Below are 22,516 nucleotides of genomic sequence, written 5' to 3'. Positions count from 1 at the left end.
ATCGATTACAACAAATTAGTCAACAGCAACTGACCAGATTCAAAGCACCTGTTTAAAAGTTCATGTTCTATACTACAAAGAGACTGCATTCATACTATTCATTTTAAAACGTGGTCATTCTTCCTTAAACAAACACATGTATTTTAATAGTAAAAGACCACAAAATGCTGTTAACAAGTAAGCATACACCTTTGTGGAATTGCATTAGGAAAAACAAAACAAAATCCAAGCTAGATGATAAAGAGGAATACCTTGGAATTTAATGCACACTGTAGGGAAGTCTCTTTCATGCGGTTCTGAATGTCCGGGTTGGCCCCATTTTGCAAGAGCACCTCTATGATCCCCTGATAGCCCCAACGAGCAGCTATGTGGAGAGGAGTATCTCCCTTTTCATTACCAATATCTAATCTACAGGAATGCACATCATAGTAGACTAAAGCTTTGACACACTGGAAAGAAAAAGAATGCCATCAATAAATACCTTATAATCCATCATTTCAGTCTCACATAAATACACAATATATAATAATTGTGTATATATAAATACACAATAAAATCACTATGAACTACTGAATAATGCCAAGTTTATGGTGAAGAATAGTTCCTCTTCAAATCTATGCAAGTTTAGTGCAAACTAGCATCACAGTTTAATTCCCCAAGAGGATTTGCATTTAGTTTGTTATAAAAAAAATTACTTACATCCTCATGACCATAAGTGCAGGCTAAATGAAGTGGAGTATTTCCATTATTGTCCTGAGCATCAGTACTTGCCTTATAATGCAGTAAGAGGAGCTTAAAAGAAAAATAAGAGTGGACATCTAAACAACTGAAAAATTAATGGACAAACAATTCTTGCTCTCAAAATTGATTTGGGTTTCTAGCATGATAAAGCACTTCAGTAAAACTAGCTATGTCTCTTCTGCTTCAAATAGCAGCTGTAACAGTCCCTCTTGGCCTTAAAGCACTGCTTATGCCCTACCCTCTGAACCAAATAAAAGCTGCTTCTTAGATATTTAAAGTTGTCATTGAAAAATTGAATCATCCACTGCAGCAAAAACTTCAATACATATGCTACATACAAATTTACCCTATATTTTAAGTATCTATGTAATTGAAGACACAGGTTAATTTCAGCAAGGGTAACTCAAGGATCACACAAAATTCAAGAACACACTAACTACATACTTAACCTATCCTCAACACAATTTGAAGTAATTTATCTCAATGACTGCAATGGCTCTTTTGCCTTAATCAAGAGCAGAGAAGCTATTAGGATCTCCACTTGCACTATATGTTCAAGATTTGCATTAGTAAAACAGATTAATTTATCAGGCATACATAGTTGCCAATTATAGCTTAATACAAATAGCAGAAAAAAATCACGCTAATTCAACTGCTAATAGATCTTTAACTCTGACAGCATACAGTTCTGGTAAAAGCACTGGATAACCTAAATGACAGAAACAATAAAACTGCTTAGATGAGATTATATATTTATAACTTAAGGTAAGTATTTGTTTTTACTTCTGATTAAGCCGTTCAGTGCTCACCGTGACATTTTGATATCCTTTCTGACAGGCCAGGTGAAGGGGAGTTGAACCATGGTAGTCTGTGGCATTGACAACAGCTCCTTTGGCTACTAGCACATCCACTAATGATGTTTGTCCTTGGAAAACACACCATCATTAAAAGACAGAATTAAACTTTGCATAAGAACACAGCTGCTTTGCAAACTTAAATGGGATATATAAAGCACAACAGCCTGCACTTATGCACACTGTGTATGCACTTCCCAAGGCCTTTCTTTTTGGGAAGGGTATCATGCTACTGCACATCACTCAAGGCCACAGCGCCATAAAAGGATCTCCAGGCACAAGCAAGCTCTGCTTGTGTTTTGAGAGTAAGAAAGGATAGAAAGTAAAGTCATGACACAAAAAGTATTATCCTTTTGGAAGTCAGGATTTTTTTTTTTTTTTTTGAAAAGGGAGATAATAAAAAAATCAAGTAAATTAATACATTCTAATAAATGCAAAATTGATGTCATAATCAATAAAGACCACAAGACTGGAGGTACTACGGATTCACCATGAATAGCTAATTGCAAACAAGACTCATTTCTGTCAATGCAGTTATGTTTTTAGTCATAAAAAAGTATAACTACTGTAGTTAGGCAGCCAGTAGTGGCAAAGATAAAGCTAACCAGCCAGGGAAGGGAAAAAAAAAAAAACAAAAAACAAAACACACACACAACACTTAGCCATAATAATCTAATCTTAAAAGAAAAAAAGAACTTCAGTTAGGGCCAAGATATCAGTTTCCACAGCCTATAGCTAGTAAACAATTAATTTAATGTAAAATTGTATAATGTAAAAGGTAGAAGAAGTGCTAGCGTGCCTCCTTTTTTATGGAACATAAAAAGCAGAAAACAGTAGCAAAGAGAAACAAGGCTCACCACAAATAGCAGCTATATGAAGTGGTGTATATCCTCGGTCATCTCGGGAAAATGGGGTGACAATGGAAGGATCATTCAGCTTCCTATAAAATAACAGTGGTTTAAAAGAAGCTGTTACCTGTGCAGCAGGCATATGGAGAAGGAGAGAGAGAAATTGCCAAAGCTGACAAGAAATGACTTTGAAAACTTTTATTCCTTTTTCAGTTTGTTTTATAGCAATAAATTATTCTACACAGAGTTTTAAGTTAAAAGATCTGTTTTTGTGCGTGACACATAAATCAGGTCTCAAGATAAGAAGAATCTCTCCCATGTCTACCGAAGGACATACAGCATCCATCACAAAATGTGCCTGGTTCCAAACTGTTCAGTAGCTTCCTTTTCATATCCTCTTGGGTATTTCTCAGAATACTCAGTATTTCTTCTGTCTTCCCAAAGTGTATGAAAATACACTCTATATTATATCTTTAAGTGCTTCTAACATCTCCAGTAATCCAAAGTGGTATAACTTTTAAAGAATATCTTAAAGCAAGGCTTTCATATAGCTTTTTGTGTGTTTCCAGAGATGAAGAGAGCTTACCCAGAAACTAGCTTTTCACATTTGTCACAGTAACAGAGCGGATGACACATTTTCTGTACAGTGTCTTTATCACTGTCACCTTGACTTAATAATCGCTCCACTTCCTCTTCATCACCTGAAGCAATATGCTACAAAAAGCCAAGAGAGGAAAAAGAATGAGAAACTGATATATAAGGTCTCGAAAAAGAAGAAAAAGTTATTTACTGAAGCACAAAACTAAAGAAACTGATTATAAAAAAAGACACTCAAGCATTAGAAAGGAGAAATGAACAATGCCACAGCACAGACTCCCTAACAGGAACCTAGTATTAGAAAGGCTCTGTTCTTGGCCTACCTCACTTTCCGCATTTAAAAAAAAAAAATCTATTGTTCTCTTTAGACTCAGGGAATTGGGCTTCCTCTGTGCAAACACATTACTATAAAATTACCAAGTCTCTCGCCATAAGCTGTGAATGCATATAATTAGTTCTTCTCTGTGTCCTTGTATAGGCACAATTATTTTAGAAAAACATTATGAGATGAATACATAACATGAAGGGATCGTCAGGTGCCTACACTTGATGTTTCTCCAGCAAACTCTATTTTTAAGCAATGAAAGCTGAGAGAGACAACTAGCTGCTAATAAAGCATCTGTGCATTAAATGGGCAGATCAGTAACAGCAAGAGCAGCGCTTCATCCTTATTGACTTGAATATTTTTAGCCTATGTGCTGAAATCTAAAAGACCATACTAACAACTTGCTGAAGTTCTGGCACAGAAATCCACTAGACTACAAACAATTTTATCATCTATTAAAATATACTTGACACCACTAATAAATAACTCTGGATTAATGCTACACTGAATTTCAGAAAACCCTACATAGGAAGGGATATAAATATAATTTATGTATGTATATGCAGAAGTTTGACATAAAAAATATTAATTTTAAATAAGAAAATTATTTACCTTAAACAAGCAATCTATAGGAGTGCTAGACATCTGGGACAACAAGTTCATCCTTTGTCTCAAAAGCAACTTATCACACAGACTTTCAGATTCCTGAAAGTGAAATAGATAAGGCAATTACCTATACATTCAATCACAGGTAAAAAGAAAGTGCTTTAAAAATACAGCTAATTCTTAAAAATACTAAACATTGTATTTACCATTTGTCAACTGTAAGGTACATTTAATCCTAATAATTCAGTTTCATATTCAGGATTCTATTTCCAAGGCTTAAAGGGCTGCACAACTGCTTTTTAAAGAAAAAATAACCAGATGCTCACCAGAGTATTCCTCAACCAAAATTCTCTATCAGCTGACTGCGCATGAGTGAAATTATGGTTGAATCATCTAAAAAAAGAACACGGTAAAACTAGGAAAGATACAGAAAATGCAACAAGATAGATGAAATATATGGATCGGCTTCCCTGTGAAAAGAAATCAGGATTCTACATCCTGAATGAGATTTGACTGCAAAAGCAACAAAATCACAAATAGGGAAGAGAAAACTTGCAGAGAATGATTAATCGCTATACATCAAAATTCAAGAACTGGGATACCCCCAGGAGGTTAACACAGGTAGGGCAGATGAGGTTGGGTAGGAAAAAAAAATAAGAGAAACAGAGTGAGTGTGCTTGATTTTTGTAGATCTTATTGCAATAGGATGCTATCAAAGTAAAAAGGATTCAAAAAACATTAAATTATCTCGGACTGTGAGATCTTTATTGGCGGCTACTAAAGAGGATGACCTAAATGCAACTCTGCCTCAAAGACAGTTCAGCTGATCACTAGGGAATAGAAGGTTGTGCCAGGTGAAGGATTAATTCCATACTGGACTCACTTGATTACTCCACCCTATCGGCCCCTTGTTGAAAACAGGAGCTAAGCCAATAATATGCAGTGCAAACCAACACAGTAATTTCTACTTTCTCAGCAATCCCAAGATATGCTTCAGGATGTGCTAAGACCATATATGCTTTCAAAATTAGGAGAAAATTCTTTAGTAGGATTAACTTTTGAAAAGGTCATGTGATGCTCACATCAAATAAAACCAGTTTAAGAAAAATAAAATTTTATTTTCTCCAAGAAGTCAAATGGAGACACTTGCATATAGACATCCAAAATAAAGAACACCCAGAGAAGTTTTATTCAGTCAACCACAGGCAGTGGTAAAGCAAAATTAACTGCCTCCTTTTCCAACTGAAAAGCTGCAAAAGGAATAGCAAAGATCTCTCTCCCCAAACAAAGTTTCCTCTCACAAAATGCCTGCCTTCTTCAAAATTCACTCATCTGCAGGTTTATAGATTCCTCATGTGTTAAGTGCTTGTCAGGTCTCCCTTACAACACCCCCATTTAAATAACAGGTTTTAAAGTATGAACTGTTGATGAACATTATATTTAGATATTTATACTTAATCCAGCTTTTTTTTTAATAAACACAGAAGGGAAAAAACATTGGTACACATTCTGTTACAAAGACAAGAGTTGTTGTCTGGCCTGATATTTTTTTCTAATTGTATATTTAGAAGCAAGGATACCAAAAGTTATTCCCCAATCTTTACACACTTAGGTACTTTAATTGAAAGCCCCTTGGTGTGCTCAGAGAGATTCTTCAGTGTGATTAGAAAAATCGTCTGTAAGAATTAATCAAAAACTATTAAGAAAATGTTAATGTTTTACTGAAGAAACCAATTTTATTTTTGAAAACTCTAGTCATAAATTCTCCTACAAATGCTGTTAAAACTTTCACTATTTAAAGGAAGTGGTGAAACCCAGTGCAGTTTTTAGCAGTATTCCATCTACAGTGTAGTTTACAAGAAAAAAACATATGTGCTAATTAACTTAAAGCCACATGAGGCAGCAATCGTAGTGCAGAAATAGTATCAGATATTGGTTAAAGCATTAAGCAAGAAAATGGCTTCAAGACAAAATTGCTTGAACCTGTTTAACCTGCTCTAGGAAGTAAAACAATTTTTTTTTTTTTTTTTGAGGATGAAACCTTCTCTGGTACAACACTTATTTTGAATCTCTTTTGCCTGGAAAACAAAGATGAACAGCCTCTTACCTAATACTACCTCTATACATTAAAAAAATATATGTAGCTCTGAGGGATTAACCATATGATAATCTAAGATTTTAACAGATTAAAGCACAGGGCTCTAGAGACCCCCCTGCCCGCCTCCACCTTATTACTAGCATCACACTTCATTAGCCTCATTTAGCACCAAGATCTTCCTTCCCCTCTGCCACTTCAGCTTCCTTGTCACCTGGAGCAGCCAAACACTGCCTCTTCCCCAGGGCTGCTTTTCACCAACTGCTAGCTCAGCCTTACACCAAGGTAGCACACATCTACTGGGCATAAAAGTTTAATTGAAATCCAAGTTAGTAAATACTGGACCCTAGTTAAAAAAGGCTAACTAACTGCAAGAAATGTTCCTGTGCTACAAGGTGCATGTTTCTTTCTTCCTTTGGACCCAAACTCATCTCCACAGACTAGGATCATACAGGGTGAAGAGACTTGGCAAGTCTCTCCTGACTGCCCTTTCTTACAGCCATTAGTGTGACAGTAGTGCCCCTGATGCCGCTGGGGAGATGCCTCCCTGCAGACTCTTCCTGCTGCAGCTGGCTCCATCAGGAATGGAACAACAGGGGTGTTTGCCAGAAGCTCTCTGGGAAGCCAGCTATGAAATTAGATGTAGCTGCAGGAGCAGCTGTAGTGAAGCCCCAAGGCACAGCCATGTTCCTGCTCAGCTGCATCCCATAACCCCACAATCTGGAAATGGAGCCACACACCACCAGCCCCGCAGCTCCTGCTTTAGGTAGGGAGCTCATCTCCTCTCCACAGGATAAATGGAAACTTTCCACTGAAAGGTTTAAGGTAGCTCAAGCAATGCTACATTAAGTTGCTACCATTCTCCCTTCTCTTTACTCCTTTTTATATTCCCTTCAAATGACCATTTGCTACCCAGTTTCTGCCTCTTCATTATGTGCTAGCTTTTCTCTCCTTTGTCCTTCACAGTTGGGGAAAACTGGCCTAGCTCCTTCCTTTAAATCTGTGGCAAGAACAAGGGCTCCTTCATCTCCTTGTCTTGAAAGTTCTGCTGTTTCCCACCAGCTCATCTTAGTGCTGTCTTGAAGTTGTATTGATTCCTGTGAAAGCCAAGGCAGAAGAAAGGATCTGTAGCTCACAGGGGAGGAATTAAAAAGCAGGAGGCTAAAAGCTGGCTCACAGCTCCAGCCTAGCAATTAACTGAAGGAACTATTACTTGCTCTTATGAACACCGCCTATTGGTGCAGGTGCTCCAGCTTAAGCAGCATCAGGCTCTTATTTAGACTTAGAGGATGTAGCTCACTTCTCAGGACAAAGGTCCTCCAAGAAAGTAGTCCTCAAGAGGCTACAACCACTCAACAGCAATCCCAACATGAAAGCTATTGCTATCTTTAGCTGTGCAAGGAGGGATAGGATCAGGCATTCCATAGGAAGCAGTTGTTATTCTAGAACTTTAAGGGCAATCTTTCCTTTCTTCAGCTTGTAGACATTTTTGTAAGCTCTGCTTTGGATCCAGTTCTCTATCCAGAGAGAACTCTTAAAGAGAGTCACCAGGGAAGAGTGCATTGTTATTTGTACATTGATCAGCATCAGCTAAAGGAAATCAAACTGATTTTTTCCTTTTAAACTAATATTTTTATTTTAACAGAATTCAATACAATATTACAAATATCAGGCATTATACAAAATGAAAGTGCCTTTTTTTTTATTTTTTAAGTGTACAAAACAGAGCTATGCATGACAGGTTCATGGAAGAATCCCAGAAAAAAAGTAAATTTTTAGCCTCCTGCTAAGTGCTTCTGCTCTAAGATTGTGCCCCAGGTCATCCCATCTAAACCCTGCACACTGAGCCATTAGCCTGGCCCCTGCAATTAGATTCCAGAGCTTTGCTGTTGGACAGCCTGAGACACACTGAATTCCCCCTGGTTCCAAGCTCACACCTTTTAGCTTCCACATCACATCGGAAACATCTCATTTTGTAACAGCAGCAACTTTTAGAGGAGCACTAAGACTGGATCCATTCTCTAAATAAGCTACTAGGAGATTTCAGATCATGCAACTTCTAAAGTCAGGTCAATGTCATCCTTCATTGCCCTGCAGCAGTTTGACTTGACTGACAGAAAGTCCAGCGCCCAGCAGAAAACAGTTCATGCGTCCACAGGCTTCCTGCCCTTGCCAGGTTAGGGATCCTGAAAGCCAATGGGATTTTCAAGCCACAAATATAATGCAGCCCTGCATTCCCACCAAACTGTTAATCTGTTACTATGAATTATTCCCACCAATCTATTAACCTGATACCATTAAGTAATCTGCACTGCAAATAAACTGCTTTTTAGACTGCACTACATCAAGATTTACTGAATAATTCTGCAACTTCCCAATCTGCTATCCTAACCAAGCCTTTTAAAATTACTAAAGAAAGTCTCAGTATTTCAGAGCTTAGGCTATGCTCACAAGCACAACACAAAGAGGACAAATAGAATATACCAAAAATCTTACTGAAACTCAGCTGTTAAGTAATGCTGCATTTTCCCCCTCCTTCTCTTCACATGAAGAGGCAGACTTGCTTGACATTTAACTGTTTGCTGATGGAGCATACAGGTATTGCTAGGTTAGCATATAAACTTCGAAGAAAGATCATTTCTGCACTTGCTTCAGATAAATTTACTTTTAACCCACTCTTCAGATGGCAGAAAAGAATTCCTATATTCAGCTGTTGGCAGCCTCTCAACTAGATTACTCTCTCACTCTCTACTCAGTGCTACACAGCCCCACAATCTTATCAAATATACATGTGACAGACTAAGAGTAGCTTACTGTTGATCTCTCAGAAAGGTTGCCTTGCCGGATATATTCTATTGCAGCCTCAATTGAGGTTAGACAGTATCCCAATTCATCCTTCACTGAACTGCAAAGCCTGAAGTTCTTGATGTAACTCAGGTTGGCCATCCTGTAACAAATATAGTCAAAGCTATAGACCATTAAAGATAACACTTGCATGATGTATCTCTTAATACTATAACTTGTTTTACACATTCTAGGCAGACAATATGTGTGAATTAAGAGAAAGCAAAAAGACTGCTAGGCGAGCAGTGCCGTGGCTGCTGTGAGTGGACCAGAACTCTGCACAGTAATAAAGTTACAGTTCAGTGGAAAATAAGGATTGAATATAAGGAATAGCAAAGACGACAGTGGAAAACAATGTTTCATACAATATACTCTTCAAGTATTAAAAGCACCAGTGCCATTAAAAGCACCGTGCCAGTATGTTAATACCAGAAATCATATACATCACATAACTACAATTCAGTTCAGCTACAGTCTGAAGGTTAAAATATACTTTTATAACAGAAGAATAAGATGAATAGTGGCATGCGCTAGCAGCAAGTAGTTAAACTATTTAATTTAGTTTCTGTATAAAGTGCAAACATTTGGAAATTTGCAGAAGTTTAACAGCTCTAACATAACTGATGAAGGACCAATCTACTTTGAAGTCTGTATTGGATGTACAGACTTGGTAGAAGGAACCTTCTTCCTGTACTGCAAATTAGAAGTGTGGAAGCAGAGCACTTTGAATAAGGGTTTATTTTTTTCCATACCTGTAATATATCTTTGCTGTTTGTCCAATTAAAAATAGAATTTTCTGCATTACATCAGTCTCAAGTTAACTAAGTGTCCAGAAATATTTGCCTCTCCAGCAACATTACATACAATATCACTAGCTTTGTATGGCCAAAGTAGTTACCTACCAGTTTGGAATTTCTGTCTTTACAAGCAAGTATAGTAAAACAGAGAGAAGATCATCTGCACACATTGTCTCCATGTTAACTGAAAAAAAAATTACATTTAAATGTTAGTCATGCAATGGCTCAAACCTAGAGATCCTCCATATACGGAGTTCTGCCTTCTAAGACCAAGGACCAGCCCTCCTACCAGGCAATGCACTAAGTGGCTAACACAGCCTCTCAAACACCCTCCAAAACAGGTTGGCAGGAATAACAAACAAAACAAATACAACTGAAGTATTTGATCAGCATTCTCTACAGAAGGAGCCAGAACACTTGCTCAAAAATTCTCAAGTTCCTGATGGCAAAAATCCACCCTCAGTCAACATACTTCTCTATAGCCCTTGTGCCTTCCATGAGGAAAGGAGATGCAGGTGTAATACGTAAGTTACCCGCAACAGAATTATACCTGTAATTTATGCTAACCCTTTGAATGTAACATATAAAAAGTTGTCTGTCCCTTATCAACATGGTATTTCACAAAAAGATGCATCCTGGGAGTAGTTTATGCATGCAATTATCATGGAGCAGGGACAGACAAAAGTGATCCAGCAACAACTCTGTGTTAAAAGGGATCATCCTCAGCTGTAAGTAAGAGTCTTAGCATACAAGCTTCCACATGTTATGAAATATTTGTAGCTAATTATCTCATCTCATTCCATGAGAAGCACTGTTGAAGAATCTATCTTGCCTCTGTTTTATCTTTGTTTAGAGAACTGCAACGGAGACCTCATTCTACTTAGCTATGTATTTCACTCATAAGCGGGGGATTTTACCAGCTGTTACCAGTACACATGAAGCACTTGGGGATGAAAATCAAAATAGAAATTTAAAACTAGTTGCTAATTCACTAGGTACTGACCTCTTTGGCTAGGAGACTGCATAATAATTTGCACCACTTTTCGTAGACAGAGCAGCTTCTGTTGAGGGGAAGTACATTTGTTCAGCTGAGCCAGTTCTCGTTTCGCCCGTGGTATATTAAAACTAGGAAATAATTTTTGAAATAAAGGTTAGGCTACATCAGATGGGTCCTGCATAGTATGTGCAAAGTTCCAAGCTTAAACTAACTCATTACTGAAATGAGAAATGGTATTAAAATATCTCTATCCCCCCCATCCAAGTGGGCTTGCATTTCTGTAGCCTGTAGATAAAGAAGCCTAACACCAAAGCCAAGATTAAGGTCAGTACAATTGCCCTGAAGTGACACACTTGTCAAGCTTCATTTTTTTTTCCTGTCTCAAAGGAATGAGAAGCATAAAAAAACTTGGTATTATCTGTTAGGAAGCTACTTTGTCTATGATGAGTTCTATTTAAAAGAGTCTCTTGATGACTTCAAGTCCACACAGCCTCATCTCTCACCTGAACTCAGGCTTTACTCCAATGTCTTTTTGCTGGAGATCTTGGAGGCTCCTCGTGATTTTGTTAAAAGCAGCATCCTAAGCAACAGAAAGGCAGTACTTCAAAACATGCATTAGCATAACTAATCTGTATCAATCAATTAACCAATTTAACTTCACTTACCTCACTTGCTTCAATAGTCCCCACATATTTAAAAATTAAATCATAAATAGCATGGTGAACATACATCTGTGGAAAAAAAGTAGTTTAGCTATGAAAGGGAGTTAAAAATAGCTCACTAAGTGTTTCCTTCAGTTTCAGATGCTTACTTCAACTGCTTGTTTAATCAGATTCATCTGCTCTTCTTGCTTTGCAAGCACCTTCTAAAAAAACAAAAGCCACACAAAGCAAAAGAAAGTTAATATTACCTAAGCACTAAGTTACCCATGTAACGCATATTTAGGAGAAAAAGTATTTACCAAGTGTGAATCTCTCAAAAGATGCTGAAGACATTTGGTATACAGTGCATTGACAGAATCCTAGGATTGCAGAAGAAAAAAAGAGAAGTTTTTATATACAAGTTCATCTGATTTAAAGGAAGAAAGCAAACAAATAAGGGAAATCTTCCCTCTCTTAGAGAGGTGTGTAGGTTTCAACTACACAAAGACACGATTTAAGTGAAAAAAAAAATTAACTTTTCTCAGCAGGTAATACTTGGTAATTCACAATTAAGAATTCTTTATCCCTCCCTGCATCCCCCACAATTCCGGACTGCTCTGACATTGAAAAGGCTCAAAAAGAGAAATACCCACAGCAATGAAGTGATTTATATTTAGTAAGTTAAATACCACATATCAAGATACTGACTATGTAGTGACGCAGGCTTTTCCTTTCATGTTCTTTAAACGTTCTGTAGAAAGATCCTATGTATTTATCAAATCTCTCACAGTGCCTTCCCAAGAATTCCCGAGCATCTTCAATATTTTTAAGAGAATAGGAAATTGATGAAGCTGTAGATTCAGCTGAAAGGAGAGTCAGATAGCACAAGTTTAAGACACATGCATAAAGCACTGTCTGCCCCTAGACAGAGAACCAAATTGTGAAATGCAACACTAATGCAACACTAGTATGCTTAATGAAGTTGTCTCTTTTAATAAAAAGAATTTAATGCATTTAAACAATGATTTTTAGTACATGCTGTTTAGCCTTGTATCTCAAGCATTCTTCTCCAACCACGATCCTATGATTTTGCTGGAAAAAAGCAGTTCAGCTGGCAGCAACTTAATATTTCTCTCCATCAGCATATCAGCAACTGCACCAGCACATTAACAACTGCTGACAGCCTTCAGCTAAGACAAGTGTTTTCAGAATGAAGTGTATCAAAATCTAAAAGATACTAATTTGTTCACTTTGCAAACAAGATCAACTCTATTTCAATACATACCTGAGCTTTCTGTTTTTTCCAATGGATGGGCTATACACAATATACTAAAGCTTTCTTCTTTTTCATTGTAAAATGTTTCCTCAAAAAGAACAGGTACTGAAAGATTATAATTAAAACCAGTTCCTAAAATAATGATGTTTCCTTGTATAAAGATCTCCTGAAATGAAAAAGAAAATATCTTGAAACACAAGAAGCCATCCTAATCTCACCTAAGTCTTGGTGTATTTGCATCTGTGTACAATATACATAGGCTGCTATTTGCCTGAAATTGAGACATTGAGTTCTTAACTAAAGTGCATTCTGCCACAAATCAAGATTCCTAATAGCCACAAATGGAAAACACTGTCTGGTTTATATTCACACAAAAGATGTCATATCATATCAAAGATGTCATAATGCAAAAATGCTGCTAATTCTTTACAAAGGTGCTTCAACAAAGCAATTTTGTTGCCCTGATTTCAGAGGAAGTGAAACCATCTGAAGAGTTCATCTATTCTCCATGTCAAAATATAGCCTTTCCTAGAAAGCAATGTATCCATAAGAACTTTGGCTTAGATGGGCAACATACTTATTTTACCAGTTAGCTCTAAATCTAAGCTACTTCCTGTACACATTAGCTCACACTTAACTGCAGTGAATCACTGTAGTGGCAGGTCCAAGCTATATGCAGATATTAAAACTGAAATACCTTTCCATTTAAGGTCTGAAAGTTTTCTTCAAATGGTTTTAGAACATAGGATTCAAACTGGCAGGTAGAGAGAATGTTGCTTGAAAGGCTTCCTCTGCAGGGAACTAACACCTGAAAAGTTAGATGTACCTTTTAGAGCAAAACACAGCACCACCAGTCAGACCCAAACTGTTTTTACCTGTTACACTCCTCCAGAAGCAAACAACTGAGCCAGGCTTACAAATATTTACCAGCTAGTGTTTAGCAACTATTTTTTCTTATTATTATTTTTAACTAAGGACAGACCATTGTTAGATATTCAATTCAACAAAGATCCTAAAAGTTGTATTTTATGTCTTAAATACACTTAAAGGAGTGATGTAGCTGAAGCATGCATCACAAAGAGAAGCAGATGAAGCACCAACTAGTTAGCACCAACCACCTGAACTACTTACATTAAACAGCTAGTAACATTTACAGAGTGCATTTTTTAATTAAAAAAGTGACATCCATATGAAGGAAGAACAAATCTAGAAACAGATCTAACCTATAAGAAACATTAGCTTGGGGCTGTACAGGTTGAGATGAATTCTTAAAACATGATGTGCTGCCTATTAACACCTGCATACATTTAGTCTAAATTTCAACCTGCAGAACCTTAAGTGCTAAATTATTCAATACTATTCCATGCATAGTCCAAACTAAACTATTAATGAATAGGACAGAGCAGAAAGTTAATAAAGCTTATACTAATCTTTATACAAGTTTTTAGTAGACACGTGAATCTGATGCAAATTGCTACTGTTTAATAAGCAGCTTATATATTTATACTTACAATACCATGAAATTCTGCAACTTTGCTACAAAGATCAGGACGCCGCTTCTGGATGGCCAAATAAAAGGGATTTTTCAAGAGATCTTCATCATACATAGCCATATGGACTTCAGATATTTCAAGATTTTCTACGATATAGAGAAAGAATAGTTAATGCATCACTTCTGAGGACACTATTTCAAAAAATATAGAAGGCTGTTTGTTTCCTCTTGTTTAAAAAGGAAAAGATCTTTAGATTTTGATGTGAGCTACCAAGGGCATTCTTAATATTAGTTAAGAAAGTAAAAAAATGTTATTCACAAGTTTTTTACAACGAGTAATATTCACAGTAAGATATTTCCAATTATGTAGCTATCCTTATTATGTCTCCCTAACTGTTCCCAGTGCTTTAACACTGTACTCTGTTTGGACAAGGGAACAAGGAGAGAATTTTTTACATTTCCACCACTTTGATACAAAATAACTTGTATTGCTAAGGTCTAAATCAAGCCAAGAGTCATTAACAGCTCCTATGCTGCAGATTCTACTGCATCACCAGACATGGATATTTTTGCAGCAAGCTCATGCAAGTTGTAAAATCACCTGCTTAGGTACTACCAACTCTCACACAAGACAACCAGACAGCACGACACAAACCCTGGTGTAAGGCAACCTTCAACTTGCCAGAGAAAGTCACAGGAAAGAGGTACAAGCAGCAGCTATGAATACGCAAGTCTTACTCAAAGGGGCACAAAGAAATTTGTAGTTCATGATCATCTGAACTCCCACAGAAACAGTCTCAAGGACCTGAAATCTGGCCAAGTTCTGGAACATTTTGCTCACATATCATCACTTGGACTACTTTTGTGAATGGAAATATTCCAGCTGTAAGGCCAATGCACAATATTTGACAAATCCATGAATAAAAAAAGCTACTGAAAAGAGTCCCAATTTGTAGGCTACAGATTGATCACTAGCTGTGCACGGGGGAAAGATCATCTCCAGAGGCATTAAACTCTGCTTCCACCTCTGCTCTATGCAGTGTAGACCATATGCTTTAGGCACACACAAGCTGGAACCACCACAACAGATCAGAACATATTATGAAGAACACAGGCAGAGGTCTGCACTTCCTTCTGCCCTGCCCTCCCACCTCCACTTTTAGAACCCAAAATTTCATTATTTCCCTCAATTTCAGCTATGTGTCCTAAGAGGTGGTGAGGGCAGTAACAGGACCCAATCTGAGCACATTGACCATGTCCCAGTCAGTATTGCCTCGTGTTTCCTTCAAGGCATGACTACATTTAGCACAGTGCACACTCAATGAAAAGTTACACTCATGCTGTACTACTTGTACCACCCAACTACCTAGTTGCTGTACTGGTAGCAGAAACATGCCCTTCTCTGGAGATGAAGGAGACATGAAAATATTGTATGGCAGCTTAATAGAGTGGAAAAAAGTTCACCCAACTCCCAAAGACTTCTAGATAGTATTTCAGTTTCAGCTATGTGGCTAACTGATCTACATAGTCTGTTAACTGATCTACAGTCTGGTACCTCCTTATAATTAGGTGCAAGGAGATCTCACCTGGAAAGCTAAATACAAACACAATCCATTAAAAATGCAGGCAATTTCCAGGACAGAATTACAACCAGTTACTTACACATGGACCTCAGCCCAAATCATGGAAGTTTAGCAGTTGCAGATAACTGACAAGCAGAGTTTTGAACTTCCAAGTAAAACAGGCCAGTCATTTTTTTAAAAAATAAGATAAAATAAGATCATTTCTCCTACGAAATAATATTAATAGTTTTAAGACTTTGGAGTGAACACCTGTAATTTACTTGTAAAAAAGGGCAAAAAGTTGCTCAGTGACTTTACCAGACCAGCTAAGTTCACTAATTACAAAAGACTTGAAATTCAGTATAGCTAGAGCTTTGCAGAAGGTCTGTCATACCACATCTAAGTGGTTACATGGAACATGGCATTTTCACTAGCAATTCCACAGGTGATGAGCACTATCAACCCTTCCAGAGAGGCAGCTGCAAAACAAGCTTCAGGTTGTTGGCTTCTGTAACCCACGTGCAGTGAGGGGAGCAATGCTATCTGGCAGCAGGTCTGCTGCAAGACGAGTTATTTAATCCCATGTCCACAGATCAGACCTCAATAAGCAGCACTAACCAGCTATACAGATCTATCTGCTGAACAACTGGTTAGGTAGCAATTTCAAATATGATTCTAGCCACAAATCACAGTGCAGGCAAGAATCAGAGCCACTATTGCAAGTCAAATGTCATACACAGCTGTGCAAACACATGTGGAACTTGCAAAATGCTCTACCGTGGCAAGATTTAACTTGAGAGTCCCATGCCCTGCTTTGAGTGCTGCATTTTAGGGAAGATGGAACTGACTGATGAAGAACCTAAGCAAGAAAGTCAAGATAAGTCTAAAAATCAGGCTCTAAAAGAACGTGACAAGATGTTACTTAAGCTGAAGAAACTGCACAAAACATTCTTCCTGAATATGTATAAAAGACCTCTCAGTAAAGAGAACCCATCCATAAGAATGAGGTCTTGGCTTAAGACAACTCATATTACAGATCTGAAGCTTGTTTCTAAAAGGAAGACAAACATGTGTTAGACTGCTTGGCAAAGTATCAAGTCTCCTATGTAGTAAATCTTTCAGAACCTGTGAAACAAGCCGCTAGTAGAAGTGATATGGATATAGTAAGGCCAGGAGGCTGGATTAGATGAACTCTCAGGACATCTTCCAGAACTAAGTTTTATTGATGAAGTTGGCTCATCAAGGCAGCCTCATCTGCTTTAATGTTCGGTGAATTTATGTTCTGTGTCTGTCAATGAGACTACGATCCTCTCCACCAGACATGAGACTACACATCCCAAATAACTCATTTCAAATCACTTAGTAGCAGCCATGTCATTTACCAGAGACAAAACTACTGATTTTGGTGGACCTGTCAAACATGATTCAACATAGTCATGAGAGGAAAGAACATCTGAACATAGAGCCCTGGCAATTTAGCTTCCGTAACATGTCTATCTAAGATGACATCAACTTGCTATAACCCCAATAAGGAAATTAAAATGTCATTTCAGAGGAACGTTTATCACTCACCCCGAACAGAAGCAGCTTGTGAAGGCTCTGACCTACCAGCCGAACACATGAAGCAGTGCCCACACATTCACGCAGGAACACGTGGAAGAAATAACCACAGCAGGAAACTGCCACCTCTAGCCAAACAAGCACTATCTTGAGAATCACAATTCTGAATTTCCTTCCCTTTTCTCTCAGTTTCCTCTTACCCTGCACCTGCTCAAAACCCAGCCAGTGCTACAGCGGTGCATGGCTATTATTTTATTAAAACACAGGTAAGCTGCAGAAGAGTGAAGTGTTTAAGTCAGCTGAAATATCTACATTCACTCTGTTTATCTGGACGTTTTTCACCTACCCACAGCACTGTCTGCAGAAGGAAATAAGGAGGTATAAGCCATATACAATTTAACTAATTTCAAAAACAGCAAGTCCTCTACCTTGTGCTTAAATAGCTTAAGTTACAGATTCAAAATAGTATATTGAAGTTTCCCAAATTTTGGCTCAGGCATTTCTAAGATGAAGTCAATTTCTTTCCATCTCAAAAGTCAAAGTGCATCTGAAAACACTGCCTAATGCATTGCTGTAATCCTAGAAACGCATTAGAAAACTCCATTGAGAATTTGTTGGCAGAACACAACATCCAACTTGAACCCAATTTAACTGGGAGTGAGGTAGAAGAGACTTCTTCCTCTGTTTTCCTGTTGGCCAGCTTTAGATTTACTTACATTAAGAAAGAAAGAAAAAGCACAGGACTATACATGAATTACCAGAATGGTTTAATGCTTAACAGGAAGTCCATTTTAAAAAAGGGATATATCTTATTCACTAGGACCTTTACTAAATTTTATCTGACTGATCTGTGAAGTAAAACACAAGTCCTAATTTGATATACAAGGTTTAAATGGAAGTAAAGCTATCGCTTCAGTGCAGCTTCATGACTATCAACACACAGAAATAGCTCAGAAATTGCTGGAAGAATAGAACACAGCTGACTGCAGAAGCAATTCAGCATTGTTAGCCTTTAAAAAACACAGTCAAAAATTTGAGAAAACAGCTGAATCCTTTCTAGCTTAACTGTGTAACAATAGCTTTTAATGATATATCTAATAGAACAAAAAGCTGAAGTGGAAAATCCTATCGTTGAACCTAACCACATCACTGCTTTCTTCAAAATCCTGGAAATTAAATCTTATGACTTTTAATACTGAACTTTGAGTGAGGTCTCACTGTGAGAGTTTCTCACTACTGGAGTTTTCCTTTAACATGAAGCTTTTTATAGACGTGTCTGGTTTTCAGTTCCTTTTAACGCATTATGAAAGAAAACGACAAGCAGGCTATGCTAAGCAGGCATAGCAGTAGAGATTACATCATGTCATTAGTTACTTGAAGAATGTGGACATACTTCTGCCAAGCTGTACAACTATTTAGTTAAGAATTAAGTACAGCATCTTCTGAATGTTGTGCTACATTGCAATTAAAAAATCTAACAAGACATACCACTCAGAGGTGAAAATACCTCTCACAACAAAATTAAGGACTCTGAACGTAAAAGTGTTTTAATGTAATGTTGAACAATATAGGATGTCTTTGTCAATGTCTTTACTGTGAAGGATTATTAAAATGTCTTAGTAATAACAGTAAGACAGACACTGGTAAAAAATGATTTGCCTAATATAGTAACTTGACATTTTTGTAAGAGAGCAAGTAAGATGCACTAGGATTACACTATTAAGTATAGATGTGTCCTCTCTAAGAACACTACTACGAAAACACAGAAAGGTTGCTAGTCATACCAAATTCTTCAAAGTCTTCAATATGACATCCACTACCATGCCATTCAAGAAGCCTAAGTCCACTGAATTTTTCTCATATTATGAAGTTTTGCTCCTTATTAACCTCACATACTGACATCTGATCTTAACTTGTAGACTCTACAGCAGGAACAACTAAGGCTTAGTAAATCAATAGCTAGGATAATGCCACTTTGTGAAAGGCTCAAAAGAATGAGGAAAAACAGAACAGGCTGTGACTCATTAACCATAATAAGATATTTAGTTCAGAGAAGCAGCCAGATACACATTTTTGACACAAAAAAGCTCATATGGGTATTTATCACAAACTGCAGACCTCTGCAGAAAAACACAAGAGGAAGTAATTGTTCCTCAATTCTAAAGAGCTTAAATGTCTCTTCCAGAGATGCTTTTTCTCTCCTTAAGAACAACTCTTGTTAGTGAGAACAGCTGAAAGCTAAGCATATTTGGAAGTGCTTTTGCAAGCAAGAGACAGGAATTGATCACTGCAACTTAACTAGTCTTGATCCAAAAGAAAAGCTAGTTAACACTTCAAGCACTGCTGTATGTGGACTATTATTCCTCATATTTACATTATTTCAGAGAAAAGGTTACAGTCTTGAGTCCTCAAATCAACACTCATCTCAACACAAAAAAAAGAGAAGCTCCCTTCTCAGTCTCTCAACACACAAGAAACTTTATTTCTCCTCTAAAGGTCGAGCACTGAGCATCCTACAAAATGTAGCTCTGAGGCATATTCCACTGCACTCTGCTCAGCAGGAGGGAATAAAGGGGACAATCTGTGTCTATCCCTTTTGATTCAGCTGGAGCCTATACTGCTTTCTCTAAAAACGAAGTATGTCAGAATAACAGCTCTGAGTTACCGAACTCTGGAGTGACAAAGTGCAGTCAGTTCAAAGTCTCCCAGCAAACTGATAGAAAGCTGCATTTAGATCCAAGACTTCCAATCTGGCAGCAGCAGACTGCGTTTTGGAAAGCAGGGGGCAGAGGAATACAACAATTTCTCTCACACACACACTTGTCCTCCTGTAAGGAGTTAAGAGCCTGCATCCTGTGGATATTTTTCTGGTCCACCTATGCTTCCCCAGTCCCACTTGCCTTTCTGGGCCCACGGGCTCTCCTGCTGCCACCCTCACCAGGCCTCTCGCCGACCTGCGGCAGCCGAGTGCTGAGGAAACAGGAGTTATGCATCAGTTCTTTGGCAGCCTTGAATTACAAACTTAATTTTGCAAACTCCGAGGGATTATTCTCATAAAGAAATAAGAACATTCATCTTTATTTTATAATGCATTTCCCGCTACTGTTTCCGATGCAAAGGTCCTATTTGTCTCCGACTTGAGGCCAAAGAACAGAGCTGACTCTTCACCACCACCTCGTTTTCTCCTCTGCAGAGGATAATTGTTTCAAGGAGCAGCTCATCTTACCACTTTCAGCCTGTTACCTCTAACCAGTCACAGACCAACCTTCTAGTCAGTACCCACATATCTAGCAACCCACACATCTAGCATTCCTTTCTCTGCAGGAGGATGAAGATCTCAGCTCTAACTCTGAACTCCCACAGGTTTAAAAAAACTATTGGAACAGCTGTTAGCCCCCACCCATTTTTGTTTTGTTTGCCATTATTATTGCTGCACTGAGGTATCAAGTAGGAGCCATCCACAAACAAGCAGTGGAAGAGGCAACTCAGGTGCCAGTGAACCAAGAGGAACATGTTTAGAGGAAAAAATATTAACCACAGAAGGTATAAAGTTCTCCAAACAGGTAGGAAATCTTCCTCCATACATCAACAAGCTGTACTTGCATGAGGCCCTCCCCTGAACCTCAACAGCCAAATTGTTTAACTAGTGAAGTACATGATTTTAACCACTGGTCTTTTGATACTACATAATGAATGCACTATGCACAAAACAGATTTATATTTAATAATCTACTTATGTCTATTAAATTATAACAAGAATTAAAACAAGTTCAAGCATGTTTCAGAAACATCACAGCACTTTGCAAACATTTTTCAAAGTACTGACACAGGAAGAATATCCTCTTAATATCTGTTATAATTAAGTCTTTCCATAGGAGGGGGAAAGGCATTTCTTCTCCTACCCATTATATTGCTTTATCATTAAGGACTTCTATACTTCATCCAGATACTTTTTGCTGGACAAGACATTTTCAGCCAGTCAGCACCTTGTTTGAAATTGGTAGCGAGATAGTAGCTTTCAGAACAGCAGGGCTATCCAACAAGCTACAACTGAGTTTTATGAGTTTCCCCAATCAGCCTGAACTGGATAATTGCACACAGCCTAACTTAATTTAGAACTAATCTAATGAGCAGTCTCTTTCTTCCCCCCATGGTACATCTGAAGAGGCACTTAGGCATTATTTGATGCAGATTATGGATGCTGCCACCTTCAGGTTTAAGCAGTCACGTGTTCCTGAAATAACCTGACTCCCCCAGCTAGGTTTACAGAAGCAGTTTCAGAGTTGTGCTGTGCTGCAAATAACAGCAACTTCAGTGATGTGCAGCAGACTCTTAAATACAGCTGCTATATATAAATAACATAATTTAGTTAGCAATAAGCTTAACACTCTCAAGTCACATAAGACTCCAGATTCAAACCAAGGGCTAATCCCTTTTCCACCTGACAAAATGATTAAGCAATTACAAGACTTTGCTTACAAGAAGGTCAAAATCATCCCTTGTTTCTTCATTCCTAACAGGAAACAACTTTTATGAAGTTATTTTTTGTTGTTTTTTCTCCTAGACTAACACAACATACAAACTGGTAGAGAGCTACTCAGTTTACTCCCTAGTAACTTGGCAACCCCTGGAAGTTAGGAAGCAGCTTGTTTCACAAGTCGCAAACTCACAGCAGAAGCTGCAAGCGGCTTACCAGGGCAAAGGCAGAGGCGAGCGGAGGAGCTGGGGGAAGGTGCGAGGCACCAGACGCGGGAGGAGGGAGCTGCTGGGATGGCCCCGGGCTCGGCAGCACGAAGCCGCTTGCCCCAGCCCCACACTCGCTGCAACCCTCCTTGCCCACAGCTCAGCTCCCTCGTGGGGAGTGCCAAGGGAACGGGTTTCTCTCACCCTTCTGGGGTATCTGCACCTTTGTCCCGTTACTGCCCTGGCAGCAAGCCACTCAGCTATCCCTGGAAACATATGCAGTAGCATACACTGTAATGATAAAGCTTTCCAAAAGTTGTCTTCGCTAAAGACATACCCTGTGCTGGAAAGACGACACAGTTTAGTCTGCCAGGCAGCATTCAGAAATCCCAACTCCGCCTGTTTTTCGGGTGCACTCGTGCCCTGGGAACACACACACCCCCCACGCGGGGTACTCACACGCAGGGGGGCCGCCTGAAAACGCAAAGCGGCGTTTTGGGCGGCACGAGCGCTGCGCGTTTCCTGCGCGGGGGCCGGCACCCCGCGGCGCCGCAGGAGGAGCCGCCCGCCCCGTGCCGTCCCGTCCCGCCCGCGGCCC

The 22,516-nt window shown here is 38.5% G+C and overlaps 1 protein-coding gene across 2 annotated transcripts in view; it reads right to left on the bottom strand.

Moving 5' to 3' along the window:
• The window catches only part of ANKRD27 (ankyrin repeat domain 27), a 35,146-nt gene extending 12,770 nt beyond the window's left edge, over positions 1 to 22,376 (bottom strand). For both annotated transcript variants that reach the window (XM_026042352.1, XM_026042353.1), the window contains exons 1-18: positions 22,256 to 22,376; positions 14,133 to 14,260; positions 13,319 to 13,429; positions 12,631 to 12,787; positions 12,054 to 12,208; positions 11,666 to 11,725; positions 11,516 to 11,569; positions 11,370 to 11,435; positions 11,208 to 11,284; positions 10,711 to 10,832; positions 9,813 to 9,891; positions 8,881 to 9,013; positions 3,978 to 4,070; positions 3,030 to 3,157; positions 2,453 to 2,535; positions 1,551 to 1,666; positions 700 to 792; positions 252 to 449 (exon numbers count right to left, since the gene is read on the bottom strand). In XM_026042352.1, the coding sequence (XP_025898137.1) occupies positions 252 to 449; positions 700 to 792; positions 1,551 to 1,666; positions 2,453 to 2,535; positions 3,030 to 3,157; positions 3,978 to 4,070; positions 8,881 to 9,013; positions 9,813 to 9,891; positions 10,711 to 10,832; positions 11,208 to 11,284; positions 11,370 to 11,435; positions 11,516 to 11,569; positions 11,666 to 11,725; positions 12,054 to 12,208; positions 12,631 to 12,787; positions 13,319 to 13,429; positions 14,133 to 14,260; positions 22,256 to 22,298 (1,896 nt within the window). In that variant the 5' untranslated portion in view covers positions 22,299 to 22,376. The remainder of the gene's footprint in view (positions 1 to 251; positions 450 to 699; positions 793 to 1,550; positions 1,667 to 2,452; positions 2,536 to 3,029; positions 3,158 to 3,977; positions 4,071 to 8,880; positions 9,014 to 9,812; positions 9,892 to 10,710; positions 10,833 to 11,207; positions 11,285 to 11,369; positions 11,436 to 11,515; positions 11,570 to 11,665; positions 11,726 to 12,053; positions 12,209 to 12,630; positions 12,788 to 13,318; positions 13,430 to 14,132; positions 14,261 to 22,255) is intronic.
• Positions 22,377 to 22,516: the final 140 nt, after the last annotated feature.

The sequence above is a fragment of the Nothoprocta perdicaria genome, unplaced genomic scaffold (genome assembly GCF_003342845.1).
Source record: "Nothoprocta perdicaria isolate Ctin4 unplaced genomic scaffold, notPer1 scaffold_30, whole genome shotgun sequence".
Taxonomy (NCBI): Eukaryota; Metazoa; Chordata; class Aves; order Tinamiformes; family Tinamidae; genus Nothoprocta; species Nothoprocta perdicaria.
Note: the sequence above shows the minus strand (reverse complement) of the source record. Positions and strands in the feature narration are given on the sequence as shown.